This window comes from Centruroides vittatus, unplaced genomic scaffold (assembly GCF_030686945.1).
Source record: "Centruroides vittatus isolate TY-2023 unplaced genomic scaffold, ASM3068694v2 contig_884, whole genome shotgun sequence".
Taxonomy (NCBI): domain Eukaryota; kingdom Metazoa; phylum Arthropoda; class Arachnida; order Scorpiones; family Buthidae; genus Centruroides; species Centruroides vittatus.
Genome location: NW_027122576.1, coordinates 3,322,270 through 3,341,405, shown reverse-complemented (window position 1 = coordinate 3,341,405; position 19,136 = coordinate 3,322,270). Strand labels below are relative to the sequence as shown.

The 19,136-nt window shown below is 25.9% G+C and overlaps 1 protein-coding gene across 12 annotated transcripts in view; it reads right to left on the bottom strand.

The window, feature by feature from the left end:
• Positions 1-5,640: 5,640 nt before the first annotated feature.
• The window catches only part of hts (adducin 1-like protein hts), a 106,025-nt gene continuing 92,529 nt past the window's right edge, over positions 5,641-19,136 (bottom strand). For 4 of the 12 annotated variants that reach the window (XM_067280530.1, XM_067280533.1, XM_067280534.1 and 1 more), the window contains 3 exons: positions 11,494-11,576; positions 8,958-9,104; positions 5,641-8,546 (listed from right to left, as the gene is read on the bottom strand). In XM_067280530.1, the coding sequence (XP_067136631.1) occupies positions 8,964-9,104; positions 11,494-11,576 (224 nt within the window). In that variant the 3' untranslated portion in view covers positions 5,641-8,546; positions 8,958-8,963. Of the gene's footprint in view, positions 8,563-8,957; positions 9,105-11,493; positions 11,577-15,910; positions 15,974-16,118; positions 16,146-19,136 lie in introns of all 12 variants that reach the window. The other 8 variants (XM_067280527.1, XM_067280524.1, XM_067280529.1 and 5 more) reach the window with 4 other exon arrangements.

Here is a 19,136-nt window from a genome sequence, read left to right as displayed (position 1 = left end):
TCTCCATTCCTTCAGAGAGCTGATAAACCCTCACTTATGACAATGAGGGTTGTGAAGCCACAAATAGTAAAATGGGATTGTAAGATGTAGAAGACAATATTTCAACAAAGCTTCAAAATGGCTTAGATATTAGCAGATATAATTCTAAATCTTTATTTTAGCCAAAGTCCGAGCGGCATAAATGAGAAATTAATTCAAGAAAAATAGCCTAGATCTTAAATATAAATATAAATTACTTCGCAACGTATTTTCGATATATTTTAATAATTTAACGCGCATTAAGAAAATCTAGATCTAATTAAACAATTTACACCTAAAAATAATGTATACCGATTTCTTTAATCATAATAAAAATTCATTAATTACAATCGATGCTTTTAAATAAAGTTTAAAACCTTAAAAATAAATAAATTTGAAAATCCCATATAGTGGCGAAATTCAAAATGGCGGATTACTCAATTTCCACGCGTTTACTGTGCCCCATTCAAATAACGTATTTTTAATATAAGTCTGAAAATTACTTAACATTAAACACACTTTCTTTTTAAATATCGAACAAATGTGTTTCCTTTTTAATAATCGACAGTAAGGAACAGGAACATCGAAGCCATTTGCTACTGCTACTGTCGTAAATAAATAAATTCCAGAAGTTATTTTACGATTCCGTTTTACTGCGTACATAACTTATTATTTATAGACAAGAGCATTCACTGCATTTATCGATTCTTTAAATTGATTTTTAAAGCTATTTTTACTCGAAATTTCATCTGTCTCCGCGATAAGTCTCACGTCTTAACGGTTTCGTATGTATATAATTTATTCTAAGGGTACCCAGGAATTTTTCGGGGGGTGGTCCGTTCGGATATGTCGGGCCCCGTCCCTCACCACCCGGTCGCCCCATTGTGGGCCTAGCCGAACCCATAATGGGCCTACTAAAAGAGGCCCTCTTAGTGCCCACAGGGCGGAAAGAGTTAAAAAAAAAGGGTACTGGAATACTGGAGACTATTCTTACGTATAATTATAATAAATAAATGATCTATACACACGTAGGGAGAGAGAAAGAGGGCAATTAAATAAGAAATGTCTTTAAAATTTTAAAAAGGGACATAAATAAAAAGAATTAAATAGAAAAAACAACAAACATTAATTTTCTTTTAAAGTCAAGGAAGATGGATTTGTCTGCAAAATATAAATAAAAACAATGTTTCAACTTTCTACTTGTGTTTATTTCATATTTTAAAACTTTCCTTTAAAAAAATCTTTATTTTTCTTAGCAAGAATGACGTTAACTTTCAAAATAAAAAACACATAAATATTTATATGATACAAAACATTAGATATTTTAAACTATTTTGTAATTTAGTTTATGCAATTAAATTAATTATCTGGATATTAGATTAGATTTTGAATGTATATATAAATGTTTAAAAATAAAGAATGACTGATATATATATATATATACTGTATTTAACTCCTAGAAAGCCGTCGTAAACCGATTTATACTATTTTCTATAAAGACAATGTAATAAATCTCGATTACGTTCCCGAAAATACAACTCTATTTATTTAACATCATACAGGAAAACAAGTCACACACACAAAGTACTTAAAATTGGAATTTAAATAAGATTTGGAGATTGAAAAGCCAAGGTCGTAAAGCGAGGGACTGCTATTTATTTTTGTTTTACTTGTAGAAACACGTAAAATATAAATATATTTGATTAAAACATACGTAAATAACTAATTTGCATTGCTGTAGATATTTTTAGTTACTTAATAAATTCATTTTATTAAATCTCTTATTGAATTTTTCTGTTTAAACATTACCTTTTAATTGATTTTATTTTATTTTTTCTAAAAATTTACTTAATTTTATCTTAATAAATTGAATTAGAAAGATTTTTTTACATCATCATTCGAAATTTTGATATATTAATTAAATAATTTTAAAATATCTACATCATTTATTATAATAATTACGTGTATATTCGTCATAATTTCTAATTACGGAGATCAATATCTTAACCTTTACTTCTTAAAACCAAAATAAATAAACGTTGCTATTTCTGGATATTTCATTTAAAGTAAAATTTTCTTATTATTTTAAATTAATGAGTCGGGAGTTACTCAAAACAAAATAACAAATTTATAATCTAAAATATATATAATTTAATTCTAAAGGGAATTATATATAATTTAATCACTATTTATTTATTTAAAACAAAAACGATATTCTAGTAGATTCCGTGTTAGAGTGAGGAAGTGTGAATTGTTGATGCTCTTGTGTTTCAGCCGCCATTTTGGGCGCGCCTGTTCTAATTTCTTTGTGATATTTTGTAAATATTTTAAATGTTTTCACAATTAATACAATATGAAATATTTTTATATTGTAATTTGAATAAACAAAACGGAATAAAATCAAATTGCAATTGCGATATTCAAAGATAATTTATCTACAGAAACTGGTTTTCGAATTTTTTCCTCTAATATTTGGGTCGATCAGCTTTCATTTTTATTAAATACACTTATCAATAAATATGAAATCACTGGTACACATAATTCTAAAAATGATTATAAAGTTAATTGTCTTTAAAGAAGTTACTCAGTTTAATAAACTACGAAACAATAATGTGCTTTTCAGTTTCCATCTTTAAATCTCAATTTAACGTTAATTTTCACTCTAATTTTAGAGAAAATTATTATGTTTATTCATAAAAGTTCAGAAAATATACTATTCATTAGATTATTATAGATAAAACTCCAATATTTTCTGTCTTTTTCCTATTATATACGATGAATATGCACAAATAAACTGCATCCACCCTGCTTGGGGAAGTTATTATGGTGAAAAATCTCTAAGGATACAATAATAAAAATAAATTAAATAAACATTTCCACTCTTAATTTTATTATCTGCCAGAATTAGAGTTTAGATTTTTGTTAAATTATCTTTTAATTTTGCATTTTCTTTTTTTACATTCTTGCCAAGTATTTCATCACGTAACACAACTGACATTATTTCTCAGTATAATTAATTAGCAGGCCATACAACAAAGTTGAAATTGTATTTCGGTGGCCTAAAAAGTTTGGCCAAATTTGGATTAATTACGTTTTAAAATCATTTATTATTTTACAAATTCTGCCAGAATCTGATTATACAGATCTTTACTTCTCTAATTGAAATAAATAGTACAATTATTATCTTTAATGCTTATTTAATTGAAAATTAATAGAATAAAAAGATGTTAACGAGTGAAATTACGCATTTATTTTTTTATTTATAGCGTTTTAAAGTTAGAAACAATCGATTTAGGAGCGTAGAAATCAATGTTTCTTCTATCGATTCAACAGAATAATTAAGTTTCCATACTTTTAAGTAGCTAATTACAATCAAAATAAGCAATTTTAACATTTCTAACATTTTCTGGTTACTTTTTTATACGAAACGTTTATCAATAAGATTGAAAATAATAATAAAAACGTGTTACTTACATCATACCAACTTCATATAGGAATCTTATTACTGATAACATAACTATTGTACATACAATACTATCTACTGAGCTTCCTTCGACATTTTATAAGATGTTCACGAAAATTTAAATGCTGTTTTCCTGTCTTTTCACCACCGTCTTATATATATAAAAATCCCGGTTAATGTTACCTATGGTTCCAAGATGGCGACTCGTCTATGATTCCAGCAAATAGAAGAAGGGAAACAGTGGGGAGGCACGTTCTAACCTATTCTAATAAATTACCACAATTATTACCAACAAAATTATTAGAATAGGTTAGGTTAGGTTAGAACGTGCGTCTCCACTGTTTCCTTGCGGGAATCAGACGAGCCGCCATCTTGGAACCATAGGTAACATTAACCAAAATCACTAAGTAAAAGCGAATTAAATTTAATTATTAATTCGTAATTAAATACTTTACACGTTTATACAAATAACTTGATATATTTTTAAATAAAACCATAACCATTTAAAGTATTTATATTATTTTTATTTTAATTAACTGGGTAACATTAGTTCTTACAGCATAATTTTTTTTTCAGATATTTTGATAATCTTTAATAATTTACCATTATAATTATTAACGATCCTTCTTTACATAAACTTATTACATATGTTCAAATATTTTTTTATTTGTCTATTAATTAAATCAATAAAAAGTGTAAAGAATATCAATTAAATAAATAATTTCAAATTTTCTTTGACTAGTAATGTTTAAATGTTGTCTAAGTCTATACAACATATTTAAATATATACAGAGATAACCCATAAGTAAACAGATAAAAGATTGTGTCTGAAAATAAGGTTATTTCACAGTATCTAGGAGATTCAAGTGCCACTTATGCATAAAACCACAAAGTCTTAACCCAATCAGGCATGGAATCAATGAGTTCTGCTATTTTGGTCTGAAGGATGTTGGTCCACTTGGCACATAAACAGTGTAAAAGTTTGATAGGATTGACGGTTGACTGATGGTTTGTGGAAGCTTGTGGATGCCTTACGTTGCCAGCCAATTCCTAGTGTTTTTGAAGCATGACAAGGAGCTCAGCTCTATTGTCCATGAACAGACTGGATGTTTTGTCCATCAGCCCACTGGAGAATATTGGAAGAAGAACCTTCTCCAAATGGCAATGTATTTTTCAGAGTTAATATTGTCTCATGCATTTGCTGACATTCAGGGTGTCTACTTATGGGTTGTCTTTGTAAAATGATCAAGTTTTTGCAATGATATGTTTAATGTAATGTTTTGCTGAATTTACTGGATGTTCAAAATCTTATCATGTAGTAATTAAAAATGCCAACACATGCAGATTTATTACTATTAAAATAAATATAAAGTATTTAATGAATTGCTAAATGAAATTGAAGGTGTAAATCATGAAGGAACACAAACATCTTTCCCTTAAAATATAAACAAGTTCCAATATTAGATAAAGAACAAATATTTTCTTAATTTAAGAATGTTTTTGCTGTAGTAACATTTGAACTAAAATGCAGTGCTTATTTATGTATAATATTGATAGCTAAATAGTGTATTTCCTCTATTCTAAGATATTTGTTTTTATCCTTTTCCATTTGTCCAAACAAACATACATCTTACGATTGACAGTATCTTACATTTGAAGTCAAGAATAACAATCAGCATACATTGTGAGTGCACTAATGATAACAATAGAGTATTTGACTAAAATGTTTAATTACATCAGTTTAAATGAATATTTTAATGATGTGCATTTAATTTAAACTTAATTTTAACATTTAAAATGCCATCATAATGTGGCATCAATTACTGATTTAGATAATTGACTAATACCTATTTCGTGACATTTGTGTGTTGTCACTTAACAAAACTTAATATAATTGATTAGTTATAAGTTTTCCTGTTAATAATAATAAAAAAAAACCTTAAAATTCAATTTCAAAGTTATAGTTAATCTTAGACGTGAATAAATATGGTATTACAGAGATACAAAGTTAAAATTTAAAAACAGACAATTAAATTTGTTTTTATATGCTTTTTCAAACTAAAATGTAGAAAACTGTTTCAAATATTGTAAGTGTAAGTATAAAATTGTTTATGTAAGGTCTGTGAATTGGATTTATACTGAAATACACATCAAACACATGGGTTGAAATTTTTAAATTTATTCACACAACACTTTCAGCTGGACAAGCAGGTGAGGCTACAAAAAACATCTATAGAACATAAAATGTGTGATAACATTGGACAAAAATTTCAATCACATAAATCACAGTTTTTAACAAGGTAAACATTTCATTAATGATGACAATAATCAACTTGTTTCTAACAGAACAAAATAAAAAAAAAAAGAAAATTCTATTAACTTTGACAACTATTTGTTCAGGCTCTGACAAATATTGATAATAATCCAATGCCAAGGTCTTTTTAAAAAACATTATTTGTTTTTGTAGTGCTATTTCAAATGCAATTGAAAAAAAATATGGGAAAAGTTACAACAAAACAATTCTATTTGCAAATGATAGAAAACACTGCTGAAATATTTAATGTGCTGTTCTCTGTGGCAGTGAATTGCTCACTCCAAAATTTTGGATACGTGGAAAAAAATGTTCCAAAAGTCTCCAAAGGTTTGGCACGTGCCCCTTTAAGAAATAAGACAGAAATTTAGAAAAGCAAAGACCAGACCCAAAATTCAATTGCATAAAGTTAAAAGCAAAACAATAGACTACATTATAACATTGTTTCTAAGGACTCTCTAAATAATAATATGCATAATTTAATTGTTAAACATTAGCAGATTTAATTAATATGCCTTTGTGTGTCCTTAATTTAAACTTATTTCGTCTACTAGTACTTTATCAATTAACAGGACTTATTATACTGGATTTATGGATGCAGCAATTAGATCTTACAGATCAGAAATAATATTGTTTATTTAAATCACCTGTGATTTAAATAAACAATATTATTTCTGATCTGTAAGATCTAATTGCTGCATCCATAAATCCAGTATAATAAGTCCTGTTAATTGATAAAGTACTAGTAGACGAAATAAGTTTAGATTAGCAGATTTAATTCTGGAGAATTATAGACTCTGATCTTTTTTTTTAATATTTTTCTTTTTTTTTTCAGTTAATAAATTTTAAAATAAAATATGTTAGATAAAAGACAGTAAAAATTTTTGATATATCACAAATATAATACAATATTCAATACAAAATAAAAGAGTAAGTTTAAAATATCCTCTTATAAAACAAAAGGGCATTTTATTTTGCCAGAGGATATATTCATTGTTGTCCCATTTATGGTTATTGTCACTTATAATATGTTTTAAGTGGTAAATTCAAGTATTTAATGGGAGCTAATAGAAAATGACTAGCAATATGGATGAATAAATGCACCTAAGAAACTGTTTTTAAGATGAATGAATTTCTAAACTTACAAAAATGGTAAGATCATTAAAAAACCTTATGAAAAATTTTCTAACGTTATTCTATAAAGCTGGCAGTGTATAATATCAAATGAAACATGTATATATATATAAATAAATACACACGCACATATATATATTTATATATATATAAATGTACTATTTGATAAGTGGGGTATTATTAATGAAGAAGTAGAGAGTTTGATAACAGATTTGAAATATAACATTATACACCATCTTTATCTAATACATGTATAGTATTATTAATTTGTTACAACCAGAATAAAAACTTTCAAAGAAAAAAATTTTTTAAATTTTTATTTAGTTTTAGTATAAAGAATTAATAGCAAAATGAGAATTAGTTGTTTAAAGTGTACGAAATTTAATAGTCGTGTAGTTTTATTACTCTTAATAAAACAAACAGGATTATTAGATTTTATAGTAGCTATTAATTAGTACCTTGCATAAGTTTGATCCCAGACATGCAAATTGCTAAGTGGTAACCTAGCACAAGCTGGGAAGGTTTAATGGGTTAGGATTGGGCAAAGCAGTCACTATAAAATTAAATTATAAATTTCTTCCATATATATGGAAGAGTGCTGCTATTTGTTTTTATTAAAAATCATTTTAAGTATGGGGGATTATAATGAAGAGAGTAAAAATAACTGCATATTTTATATAAAACTTTCAACATTACAATTTTCATTGTATTTTTTTTTATATCACAAAGCTTTTTAGTCATAGAACTTGAGCATATATCTCCAGTAGCAAATATGGATGTTATACTATTCATAACTGTGCAATTTGTTCTTGTATAAATAAAATCCAATTAATAAAAGTAATTTAATACAAAAACAATGCCTTAAATAAGTACAAATAGAACATGTAGAAGGAAATATATTTTCACATTTAATGCTGGAAAATTTTCAATTTCCTATATTGTTTCTGTCAGTTTTTTTTATAATATCTGGTTTGTACATCAAAAAATATCTGTGCATATTAATACAATATACATATCATAATTCATAAAATAAAATTTCACATAAAGAAACTTTATATGTCACACAGGTATAAAACAATATAAGTGCTACAAAAATTAGTGGAATTTGCTAAAAATTATTGGGATTTAAAATAATGTCTTTTAACTGATAAAATTATTTTAAAATGAATATTTTGATGATGGAAGAATTAACTTTTTCCACTTAAATAAATACGTATACTGTACAAATTTCAGTAATTGTAGTATTTTTAAAACTTTGGACTTGTAACATTTAACAAATAACATATAGAACAGAAAAAATGTTTAAAATTTAGTTTAGTTTCTTAAAACAATATAAACTACAGTATTTTATGTGACTGTTTTATAATTTGCTGATCTTCAGTTCTCATATTTTCAGTATAACTAAATTAACACACACAAAAAATTTCAACAGTAACTGGTTGCCAATGCAGTTGAAAGTAATAATACCAGACCCTGTAGAGCATAAAGCAAGAGCACTTGACAACAGGATTATCTTCAGAGCCTGGTTCCCTTCTATGTTATTAACTTGAACCTCATTGCAGACAACAATGTCACTTGATGGTTGGCAGTGTACACTGTCAACAATACAAAGGTTCCAGGCTGAAATCATATTTAACTGTAATTATAATGTTTACAATAATTTTTATTGTGTAAGATATTAAAATTTATATAAAATTAGATCATTTTTAAATTTTGAAAATAACATTTAAAAATTAAATAAATCAGGAATTCTCTTTTAATTTTTTTATCTTCTTATTAAAGTTTATCTTAATACATGCTAATTGAAAGTTCAAATAGGCTTCAGTTTGAATCATGTCTGATTATTCAAGCATTCTTTATAAAAGACAAATAAATTTGTCTAAATTCATAAACACAGTTCCTATATATTATAATCAATAAATTATCTACATATCTGATTTAACTGATTTTTTAAAACATTATATCCTTTATAAGAATAATCTGTCATGATAGCAATTAAAAATATCCAATTATTGACATTAAAATACATACTTATTGTTAAGTTTCAGTTGATCCCTTTTCCTTTTCCTTATCTTTTTTATGTTTCTTCTTTTTCAAGAAAGATGGTGTTTTTAAACCTTTCTTCTTCTTTTTATCTTTCTTTGGGGATTCTTCACTGATATCCTTTCCTGGTGATCCCTATTAAAACAAAAATTACATTTTATACATTTGAAATCAAATATACTTTAGCTAATAAATGTTTAATATAAAACTTAATATTTATGTTTAAATAATGAAAATGTTAGAATTTTGCACAACAGATTGATTTTAGATACTATAACCTTTATAAGACGATAAACCTATTTTGTTTAAAAAGCCAAATTATTTAACAGGAATTCCAATAGAGGGAAAAACAAATAGTTATAGATTTGGTCACTCACCCCTAGCAACATTCTGGGAATATACATTATTCCTCTCAGGGATGAAAGGGCTACACATGACCTTCAGTACATTGGGGCCATTTTAAGATCTTTGTATGCTAGACTGAAGGAACATAAGTATAACAACTGAATCAGTCACAACCCTCGCTGCCTATTCTCTTTCTGATTCAGTTGATGTTTGCTGGCAGCATGCTAAAATTATCAGAAGTATTAGAAATAGACATCACATACATTACATGGAGGCGCTATACATTTACAAATATGAGCAACAGGGTCGTTCCATCAATTATAAGGATATCAATGCACTCTCTGAAGCATGGAGAGCCTGCTTTGAGTTGGACATGGCATAACCAGAATGAACTTCTCAATACATCTTCAGGATGCTCACTATTATTTATTATACATATATATTTGTCTTATTATTTATGGATTTTTAAGCTTATATTGTATTTTTATTTTTATTAACATTATTTATTTTTTCATTATTTATCTACATATTTATCTGTAATTTTATTTTATTCTATTATTTTAATTTTTAATTTAAGCCAACAACATTCCATGTTTAGAAAATTATCTATTATATTTCTATTTTTGCTAAGTTCAATTTTCTTTTCTATCTGAGGATTGTCTTTAAAAATGACTGAAAATGTTCATAAATATATTATTTTTGCTATCTTCAAAGGTTTTATGAGTGTCTGAATGGTCATAAATTTCATTATGCTGTACAAAGTGATAAGCTTTATAATTTTTATCTCATTTTTGAAATACTTTGCAAGAATAAAAAACATTAATGTGTCAATGAGATAAAATGTCCATCAAGTTAATGAAAACTCAGCAAAGATGGATTGAAATGGACATAGAAATGTATAAAAATCAAAAATTCAACTTTAATGAAAATTTTTGTGGATCAATTTTGATTCATAAAAAATATTAAAAACAGCAAATTGAGTGGAAAAATCATAATTTATGCATTAAAAGTAAGCAAGCACAAACCCTGTGTACATAATCCTTTCATAGAGAAATCAAGCAACGGGACCACTCCTGAATTGTTGGCTGCCCAGATACAAAAACAATATTGTCACCCTTACTAACTTAATATTATTTAAGAATTTGATATGCAGTGCTTACTTTTATATCTATGGTCTGTTTGTCTAATAGGATATAATCATCAAAAAGTTTTGATTATTATTCTTATTAGTCAAAATTTTACATATAATAAACAGTCTGCAGCCACCACTGGTTTGGCCACCCAGGTGTGGAGGCACCTTTGCACTACTGCCAGGAACGGCTGGTCAAGCAAGAATGATTAAAAAATTGTAATCAATATTTATATGAGTTTTGATTACAGAAATAAGTGTATTATTCTCTTTAACTAGAATATCAAAATATTTTAGTTAAAGATAATAATACACTTATTTCTGTAATCAAAACTCATATAAATATTGATTATAATTTTACATTTCTCTTTAACTAGAATATTTTGATATTCTAGTTCAATGGTTGGCAACCGGTGGTCTGCGAGAAAATTTGGACATTGTTCAACTGAAGGTTACGCGAAGTATTACGAAAGAAATGCAAAATGCTTAGTTGCTTTTTTTCACTCTTTGGGGGGTTTTTATTTGAATCTGAAACCAAATACGAAGTGACTGTTATCAATAAATAATGAACAGTAAACAATATTGTGAGTGCGGCTTGTCGTCCTTCGTGAAAAAGCGCTAAGAATCCATAAACTTATTTCAAACATGCAGCAATGAACTTTAGGCTTGCATTAATTTGTTATAATTAAGCACATAAGTTTCATGTTAATATAGTAAAATTAAACTTTTATGATCATTATTATACTACAGACTTTGTATTGTTTAAAATAATTTACGATAGTGGTCCGCAGGATTCAAAATTGTGAGTTTAGTGGTCTGTGAGTGGTCAGAAAGGTTGCCGACCACTGCTCTAGTTAGAGAGAATAATAGATAATAATAATAATGTACTTATTCCTCTAACCAAAACTCATATAAATATTGATTACAATGATATTACTGATATCTTGAATTAATACAATATTTATAAAAAATATGCTTTTATAGTTATAGTATTTGTTTCATTCATAATTTAGATTTTTATAACTTAAAATAAAAAAAATTCATATTTACTTCTTTGCTACTTCGTGAAGCAGCTGAAACATCACCACTTTCAGTTCTTTTTATTTTTTCATCTCCATTCATAACTGTTGAAGCTGAAAAATTTTAATTATTATTTAGAAATCATGGAAATATTGAAAGTTGAATTTACTTATTTTCAATATTTGTAAATTAAAAAGTATTTTTAAATTTTTAGTCTTTTTTGATATAAATTTTTTGAATTTTTGAAATCTCAACGTTAATTTGTTTACAAAATTTACACAATAAATCTTTCTATAAAATATTTTTTAAAAATAGATAAATTTTATGCAGTTTTTCAAACTTTTCCCAAAAGTATATTATGCTTTAACTGATCTACAGTATCATTATAATCAAACTGACGGTCCAGAGACTGATGTGGCAGTGAAAAAAATTTCATCAGTCCACAGAAAAATATTTGATCATACTGAAGCTGGCATAGTTGATTATGGATGACATTTAAATAATAATTTAGAGTTATTTTATGTACAGTAACTCTAGATACAGATATATAAGCCTAATAAATAAATATAATTCATAGTTACGTATAATTACTTGGTCTGCAATGAAGAAAAGGTTGAAAAACACTGCTGTAGATAACTGTTATAAATTTGATATTTTTGCAACCTTTATGATTAATATATGTATTTTATTTTATTTTTAATGTTATGTTATTTATATACAGTAATATCATTCTTACTGTAATAAGAAAACAAATTTAATTTTTATTAAATTATGAACAACATAAATTAATGTTTTAAGTCTAATAGTTAAATACATTTTAAAAATTCAAATATTGGTAGTTTAATGTTTTAAAATTTTATAACATTATTTTTATATGTAATTTATATGATTGAAAAGATTTAATAATACAGTAAAAGTCTGTTTTTTTTTTAAATATAAAATTTATAGCATAAAAGGCATCTTTTGTATTAATATATTTATTATTATATATTTTGTATTAATATATTTATTAATAAAAAAGCATTTAAATGCATGAATGGACAAAGGTTACAATGTCACAAAATTAAAATTTTGAGTGACTTATGTTCAAGTTTTTATTATGTAATTATTTTAATGTAAATACTGTATATCCATAAAAATAGTGTTACAGAGAATGTGAAAAACAGATACATTACATCTTCATCCATGCAAGACCAGTACACCAATCAAAACCTTGACAAACAAGTAAATAATTTAATGTAAATTCAACAATACAACACTATAATGGGTTTAAAAAATTTTGAAATTAGTTCTGTGTATTCCAATTTAAAATGTTGTTGATCTAAAGCAGAACTTGTATAAGCTCGAAAAAGTTCATCAAATTTACATTAAATTATTTACTGGATTTTCAAGATTTTAATTAGTGTACTTAGTTATCAATACAGTTATTGGGAAGAAGTTAATTTTGTTCCATGCAAGACAGTTGAGTTTTAAATGAATGTAACATAATACCTTCATCCATTCATGTCTTCATTTGCTGATTATTTAATTTTATTATTAATTAGCTATAAATAAAATCACTCTAATGTAATGTTAAAAAGTAAAATACTCTGTCTTGTGATGTTAAAATCCATGTTTTATTCAAAGTTGCAAGTACTTTCGATAGTTTACTATTATCTTCTTTGAGCTGAAGGGGATAGTAGTAAACTTGCAACTTTGAATAAAATGTGGATTTTACGGCTGAAAGACAGAGTACATTACTTTTTTGACATTACACTAGATGAACATTTGGCATAACGTGCATTTAATGTTCTTATAAAATCAGTCATTATGCAAACATAAAAATAATAATAAATTTATGTATATTATTATTATTATATTATTATTTCTTTATTATTATATTTATTTATTATTCATGTACACCCTCTTGGTGCTCTCAATATAGAAGGATAGCACCAAGAGGGTGTACATGAATTTAATTATGCATAAGAGTAACTTATTTATTTGAATAGTTTGGAAACTGATATATAAATTGGATTCATACATACATAATAAGCCAATTATTGATTTAAAGTGTAGATAATTATAAATAAAACTTCATTAATTTGAATGTTTGTAGATAGAAAATTAATACAAAATGTAGAAAAAAAATGTAAAAAAAGATCTTTTTAAATGTCATTAAAAAATATCCAATATTTAAGTAAAAACATAAATTAATACATTTGCTGTGGCAAAATAAAATTAAAATTCATATAAAGGTTAAAAATTGTTTCATTGATAAGATTTTTCAACATAGTAGTAAGCAATTATTAAGTTAACTGAAATTCATAAATTGAATTATAACGATAATTACTTTTAATTCAAAATCTTTGAAATATTTAAAAAACTAGTGAATTGTAATCAAAATGTTAAGAGTAGCTAAAAAATATTTACTATGGTAATTGTTTTGATTATATTTGTCAAATATTAAAATCTAACATTAAATATTTGAGTCTTACTTGTTAGTTAAGAAACAGTTAAAAAGTTTCCTCAAAATGATTAGAAATATTTTGAATATTTGAGTAAGTATACTTTAAATTTAGAATTTGAATTCCATTACAGACTATTAGGAATTAATTAAAAACGAAAACTTTGTAAAGCTTAAAATTATAACTAAGTTATATTTACAATAGACTTTTACTGTATATAGAAAAAAATAAAAGTTTATTCTTGTATGAAAAAAAAAACATAATTACGATAATAATAATTTAATTCTAATTGTAAATTTCAGATTATTATAAAGAAATTGTCAAGTTTAAATTATATTTCAAATGATGTTTCGTTAACTTCATACTTATAATTAATCAATAATGACAATACTGAGAACGACTGGCAACAAGGAAACACAACAAAATGACTACCTAATTTTTAAATATTTCATGTTCAAAATAAAAGTTAATATGGAATTAAACCCTTACATAATAATCAAAATCTTCAGCCATAAGCAGTTTGAAGAAAAAAGAAACTAATTTTAAGTTATCAAATTTATATATTCTAGTGCAAACATATTCATAAGTGTGTGTGATGTAGTGGTTACATTTTGGCCTATAAGTCTATGCTTTTCTGCATTCAAAACTTTGAAATTTTAAAAAGTATTCTTATTAGAATTTTATTTTTATTTTTCCACTACCAAATTATTTATTTTTGCATATGTTTACTAATTTACTTATTAAATAAGTAAATTAGTAAATATGTATTTCCTGTTTAACTGTTAAATCCAATCTGCAACTGGATTTAACAGTTATAAAGAATAATTCTCCATTTTCAAAAAAACTTGAATTTACTGAAGGACACACATTAACAACCAACAACTTGGAAGTTGTGGAAATGAAATATTTGTGATTAATATGGTCAAAACAAAAAACTGAAAGGAGTACGCCTATGCTTAAATCATTTACAACTTAGTTTAAGTCTTAACAAAACTGCAATATCTCCAACTGCCAGATAAATAGAATGTTTTCAATTCTCTTTAATTTGTGGTTAGTGTTTATGTTATTGGGAATTATAATAAAAGTATACCGCAGATCAAATGAGAGGGGAATTAAAATGGAGCATCAATACAATGAAAATATACAAGTAAATAAATAAACAAATGTGAAAAAATAATTAAGTAGTAAAACTATGTACTTTTTCTACAAAAATAAATGTTAAAAAATTTTTCTTAAAAATAAAAAACCAAGATTTAAACTCAGAAAAGCCATAGGATAAAGATTTGTAGGCTGAAACATAAACATTATGCCAATCACTCTTATGAATACATTTGTGCTAGAGCATATAAATTCAATAAATTAAAATTGGTTCCTTTTTTCTCAAAAGTGGGTTAAGATTGAGAATTCTTGACTATTATGTATGAGTTTAATTTACATAAACTTTTATTTTAAACAAAATATTTAAAAGTCAGGTAGTCATTTTGTTGCCTTTTTTCCTTGTAAGAAAGATAAATTTGCTATTACTTATTCACTCATACTAATAATCATTCTCAGATATACCAGATGATTATAATTGGTATGCCACCATATTTAAGTGTCTCCACAAATAAACCTTTCTTTGTTACTTGCAGAGCTTAAATTACCTTAGTGTGAGTTTTGGTACTAATTTTTTTTTGCAGAAATGTCTTCCACATGTCCTGAAATGTAACCATACCAAATTTGATTGCATTTGGATTGTTAAATTTCTCTCTAGATAGCATTGAATAGAGATACTTTAATTACAATCATCTGGTATATTTATAAATAGCATAATTATATGAAACTAAAAGTTTTTTTTATATCTATTCTCATATAAAAATAAGATTTTGCTAAAATTAGACTACAATAACAAATATCATGCATATATAATTCTATAAAGACTTGAAGCAAAATATTAAAATTTTAAAATACTTTGGGTAGAGCCATTAACTACATGCTACATCAGATATAAGCAAACTTACAAGTATTTTTTTTCTTTCGTTCAGATAAAAATCGGCGCTTGAAGTAATTTTCACGTGATTGTTCTGAAAGTAAGCAGTACATGCAAGCCATGCATCAAGATGCAATTAAAAATATATGCATGCCAACAAACTTATTATATATCATACATATAAATTATAGTATCAAAGCAAGCAAATTATAAAGTATACAGGAAAATAATTGTCTTACCTTCAGTTTTATGTTTTTCAGAATGATCTTTAGCAGCATGAAAAGGTAGCATAAAGAATTTATCTTACAAATAAATTTTTATTTGTTGTTTATATTGTATATCAAAAATAATTTTGAAATATAAACCATAAAATATCATATACTATTTTTTATTTTTAGAAATAAACTGTGAAATTTTGAAAATTATGACCATAAACTTCTACGAAACAAACTTATTTAATAGTTGGTATTTATAGAAATATAATTATAGATACATTTAAAATTTTCCCTTTACCAATATAAAAAAAAATTTCAATAAATCAAGGAAACCGTACCTATTTCAATCTGCTTCAAAAGATGATAATGTCATTTTATTACAAAAAAATAAAATAAAATGCATTTATCAAAAAACTTATTTTAGAGGAAATGATCACAAATTTAATAAAATTCAATTTTAATGCCTCTCTTCATATACTGTTCAATAAAATAAAATACAGTGGGTGATTGGTTAACGAATGTAATCTGTTCAAAGACAATGTTTGCTACCCAAATTGTTCATTAACTGATTATCAATTTACCACAGATTTTATGGAAATTCAATTAATTCATTCTGGAAACCGCAAAAAATAAAAAATTATATAATTTCTTACTACATTTATTTATATGTAATAACAAACTAAAAGCAATCTCTCCATTTTTTCGTGGATGGCACATCTTTGTTTCTCAGATGTGATTTTTGTTACTTTATCTACTTGAATCTTTTTGATTATATCTTTCTTAGCTAAGATTGTGCCTACTGTAGACCTGTTGAAGTCATACTGGCTTCAACAGGTCTAGCAACATTAGACATTTTCTGCCCACTCTACCTTGGCTATTATTTCTTGTTAAGTTTCTATACTGAACACAGTTCTTGACACTCCAATGATTTTAGGTTCCATAATATTATCAGTTTGTTTTTTAAATTAAAAGTTCAGAAAAACACTTACAAAATTTTGGAGAACAGAAATCAACTAGTGCAAAAAAGTTATGTATACAACTGTGAAAGTCTAGTTCCATAAACCATTCATAGATACCAGTAAAATATAGTTTTACAAATCTTAAATGCATTGTCACTTCTTCTTGTGTTCGTTCTGTCAAGTGTTCATTATCCAAACATGTGTTTGTTGTATGATTTGTTCACAGTCCAAACTGTTCATTAACCAATCACCCACTGTATCTGTTTTATAATAGCCAATATTTTTGTTGACATATATAGATGTAAAATGTTATATTCATTAACTTCAGTAAAGGCCGGTTTATAGTCCAACAGCAGCACTGAGTTTCAAGATTGCTAGCTATCACTGGAGTCAACAGGAATATTGTCCAGTTAATAGTCAAACCCTGGCCAGTGGCTAACTCAATGCAGCATAGCATTGGCATCAAATGGTGAAATTGAACACTGTTTAATTTTGGAGTTGTATAGATACATCAGAAGTAATATGCAACTATCTAACAACTCGGTAATGGTCAACTCCATGACAAAAATTACTTGGAAAATAATATACAGAATACCTCAAATCTGACATCATCAGGAGCAGAGATATTCTAGATTATAGAACTTTTTGGACTTAGCCATTCATACGTTATTAGTTTTTTATCTTTTTATTCAATAATTTCAATCATGTTTATTAAACAAACTTTATTAATTTATGAAATTACTTTGCCTGAGTATAACAAATAATACTAACTATAGTAGTGCATTAAAAATTTACCATCTAGTATTTTGTGACAATTATATACCATAATCATCACAAATTCTGCACTCATTGCAGATCAGATATAAAATGGGAAAAGTAATGAACGTCCATCTTTTCTAATATGAATTTCCCATCTTAATTAAGCATAGATATCTACTCCACAATGGTTAAAAGGCTCCAGTATGTATAGATTTTTAGACTTCTAGTGAGAATTTTGTAAATATATTCACAGAAAAAGTATAATTAACAAAGTTTTTTGTTTTTCTTCCAATTAAATTTCAAATATTAAAAATATAAAAGTACAAAATTAAAATTTAAAAAACTAAATACTTTCAGATTTTAAAAATTTGAGAAAACTTTAAAATCTTTCACACAAATATTAGTTACTATATTAATTATTAATGAAATATAATAATTTCACATGTGTCTGATATTAAAATTATCTTAAATTACAAAAAAATTGTGATTATTAATAAAATAAATGTAATTATAATTTCTGTCACCAAGTTGACCATGTTTGATCAAAAGTGTGTATTTATATTATAGTTCGGTGTCTAGTGGAGCATACAACAGCAAATGTAGCGGAACTCCATAAACTCCATTGTTGCAGTGTCATGCTACCACAGGACTGTAGACTGACCCTAATGTTATTAACGATATAATGATTTTTCCTTCTTATATTTTTATAAATATTAAATTTTAAGTACAGAGAGACGGTTTGATCTTTGGTCTCCTATAACTTTCCTTTATGAGGAAAGGTAGAAAAAAAGAGGGTTAAGCTCAGACAAAACCAAATCAAGAGACTTATGAGTGCTACACATTTAATATTTTTGTCCCATGCATTAAATACTCACAGGTTCTTGTATAATAGATACTTTTTCAACTATTTAAAAGTCTTGCAGGGAACATGCTTAATCATTATTATATGATGACAAAAGAAAATTAGTTAATTTAAAGATTAAGAAAAAAGTTGCTCCATTATGGACCCTTTTTAATGTGCTGTGCAATTATACACTTTGCTTATTAAAAAATGAGGCAACAGTATGTTTTGTATGATTTTTTTGAAAAGAAAGAAAAATTTCAAACTTCAAGTGAACATCTAAGTACTGCAATTTCCAAATCTAATATTGTTAAATGGGGAATGAATTTCCAGTGACTGTTCTTTCTGAATTCTGTAGCATAAGACAGATTGAAGAATTGCAGGAAAGTATAATGATGTGTTTGTTAACAATAAAAAATTAGAATGTCATTAATATTCAGATTTAATTCATTAAGAGAAGTTAAATTTTAAAAAAGTCAACAA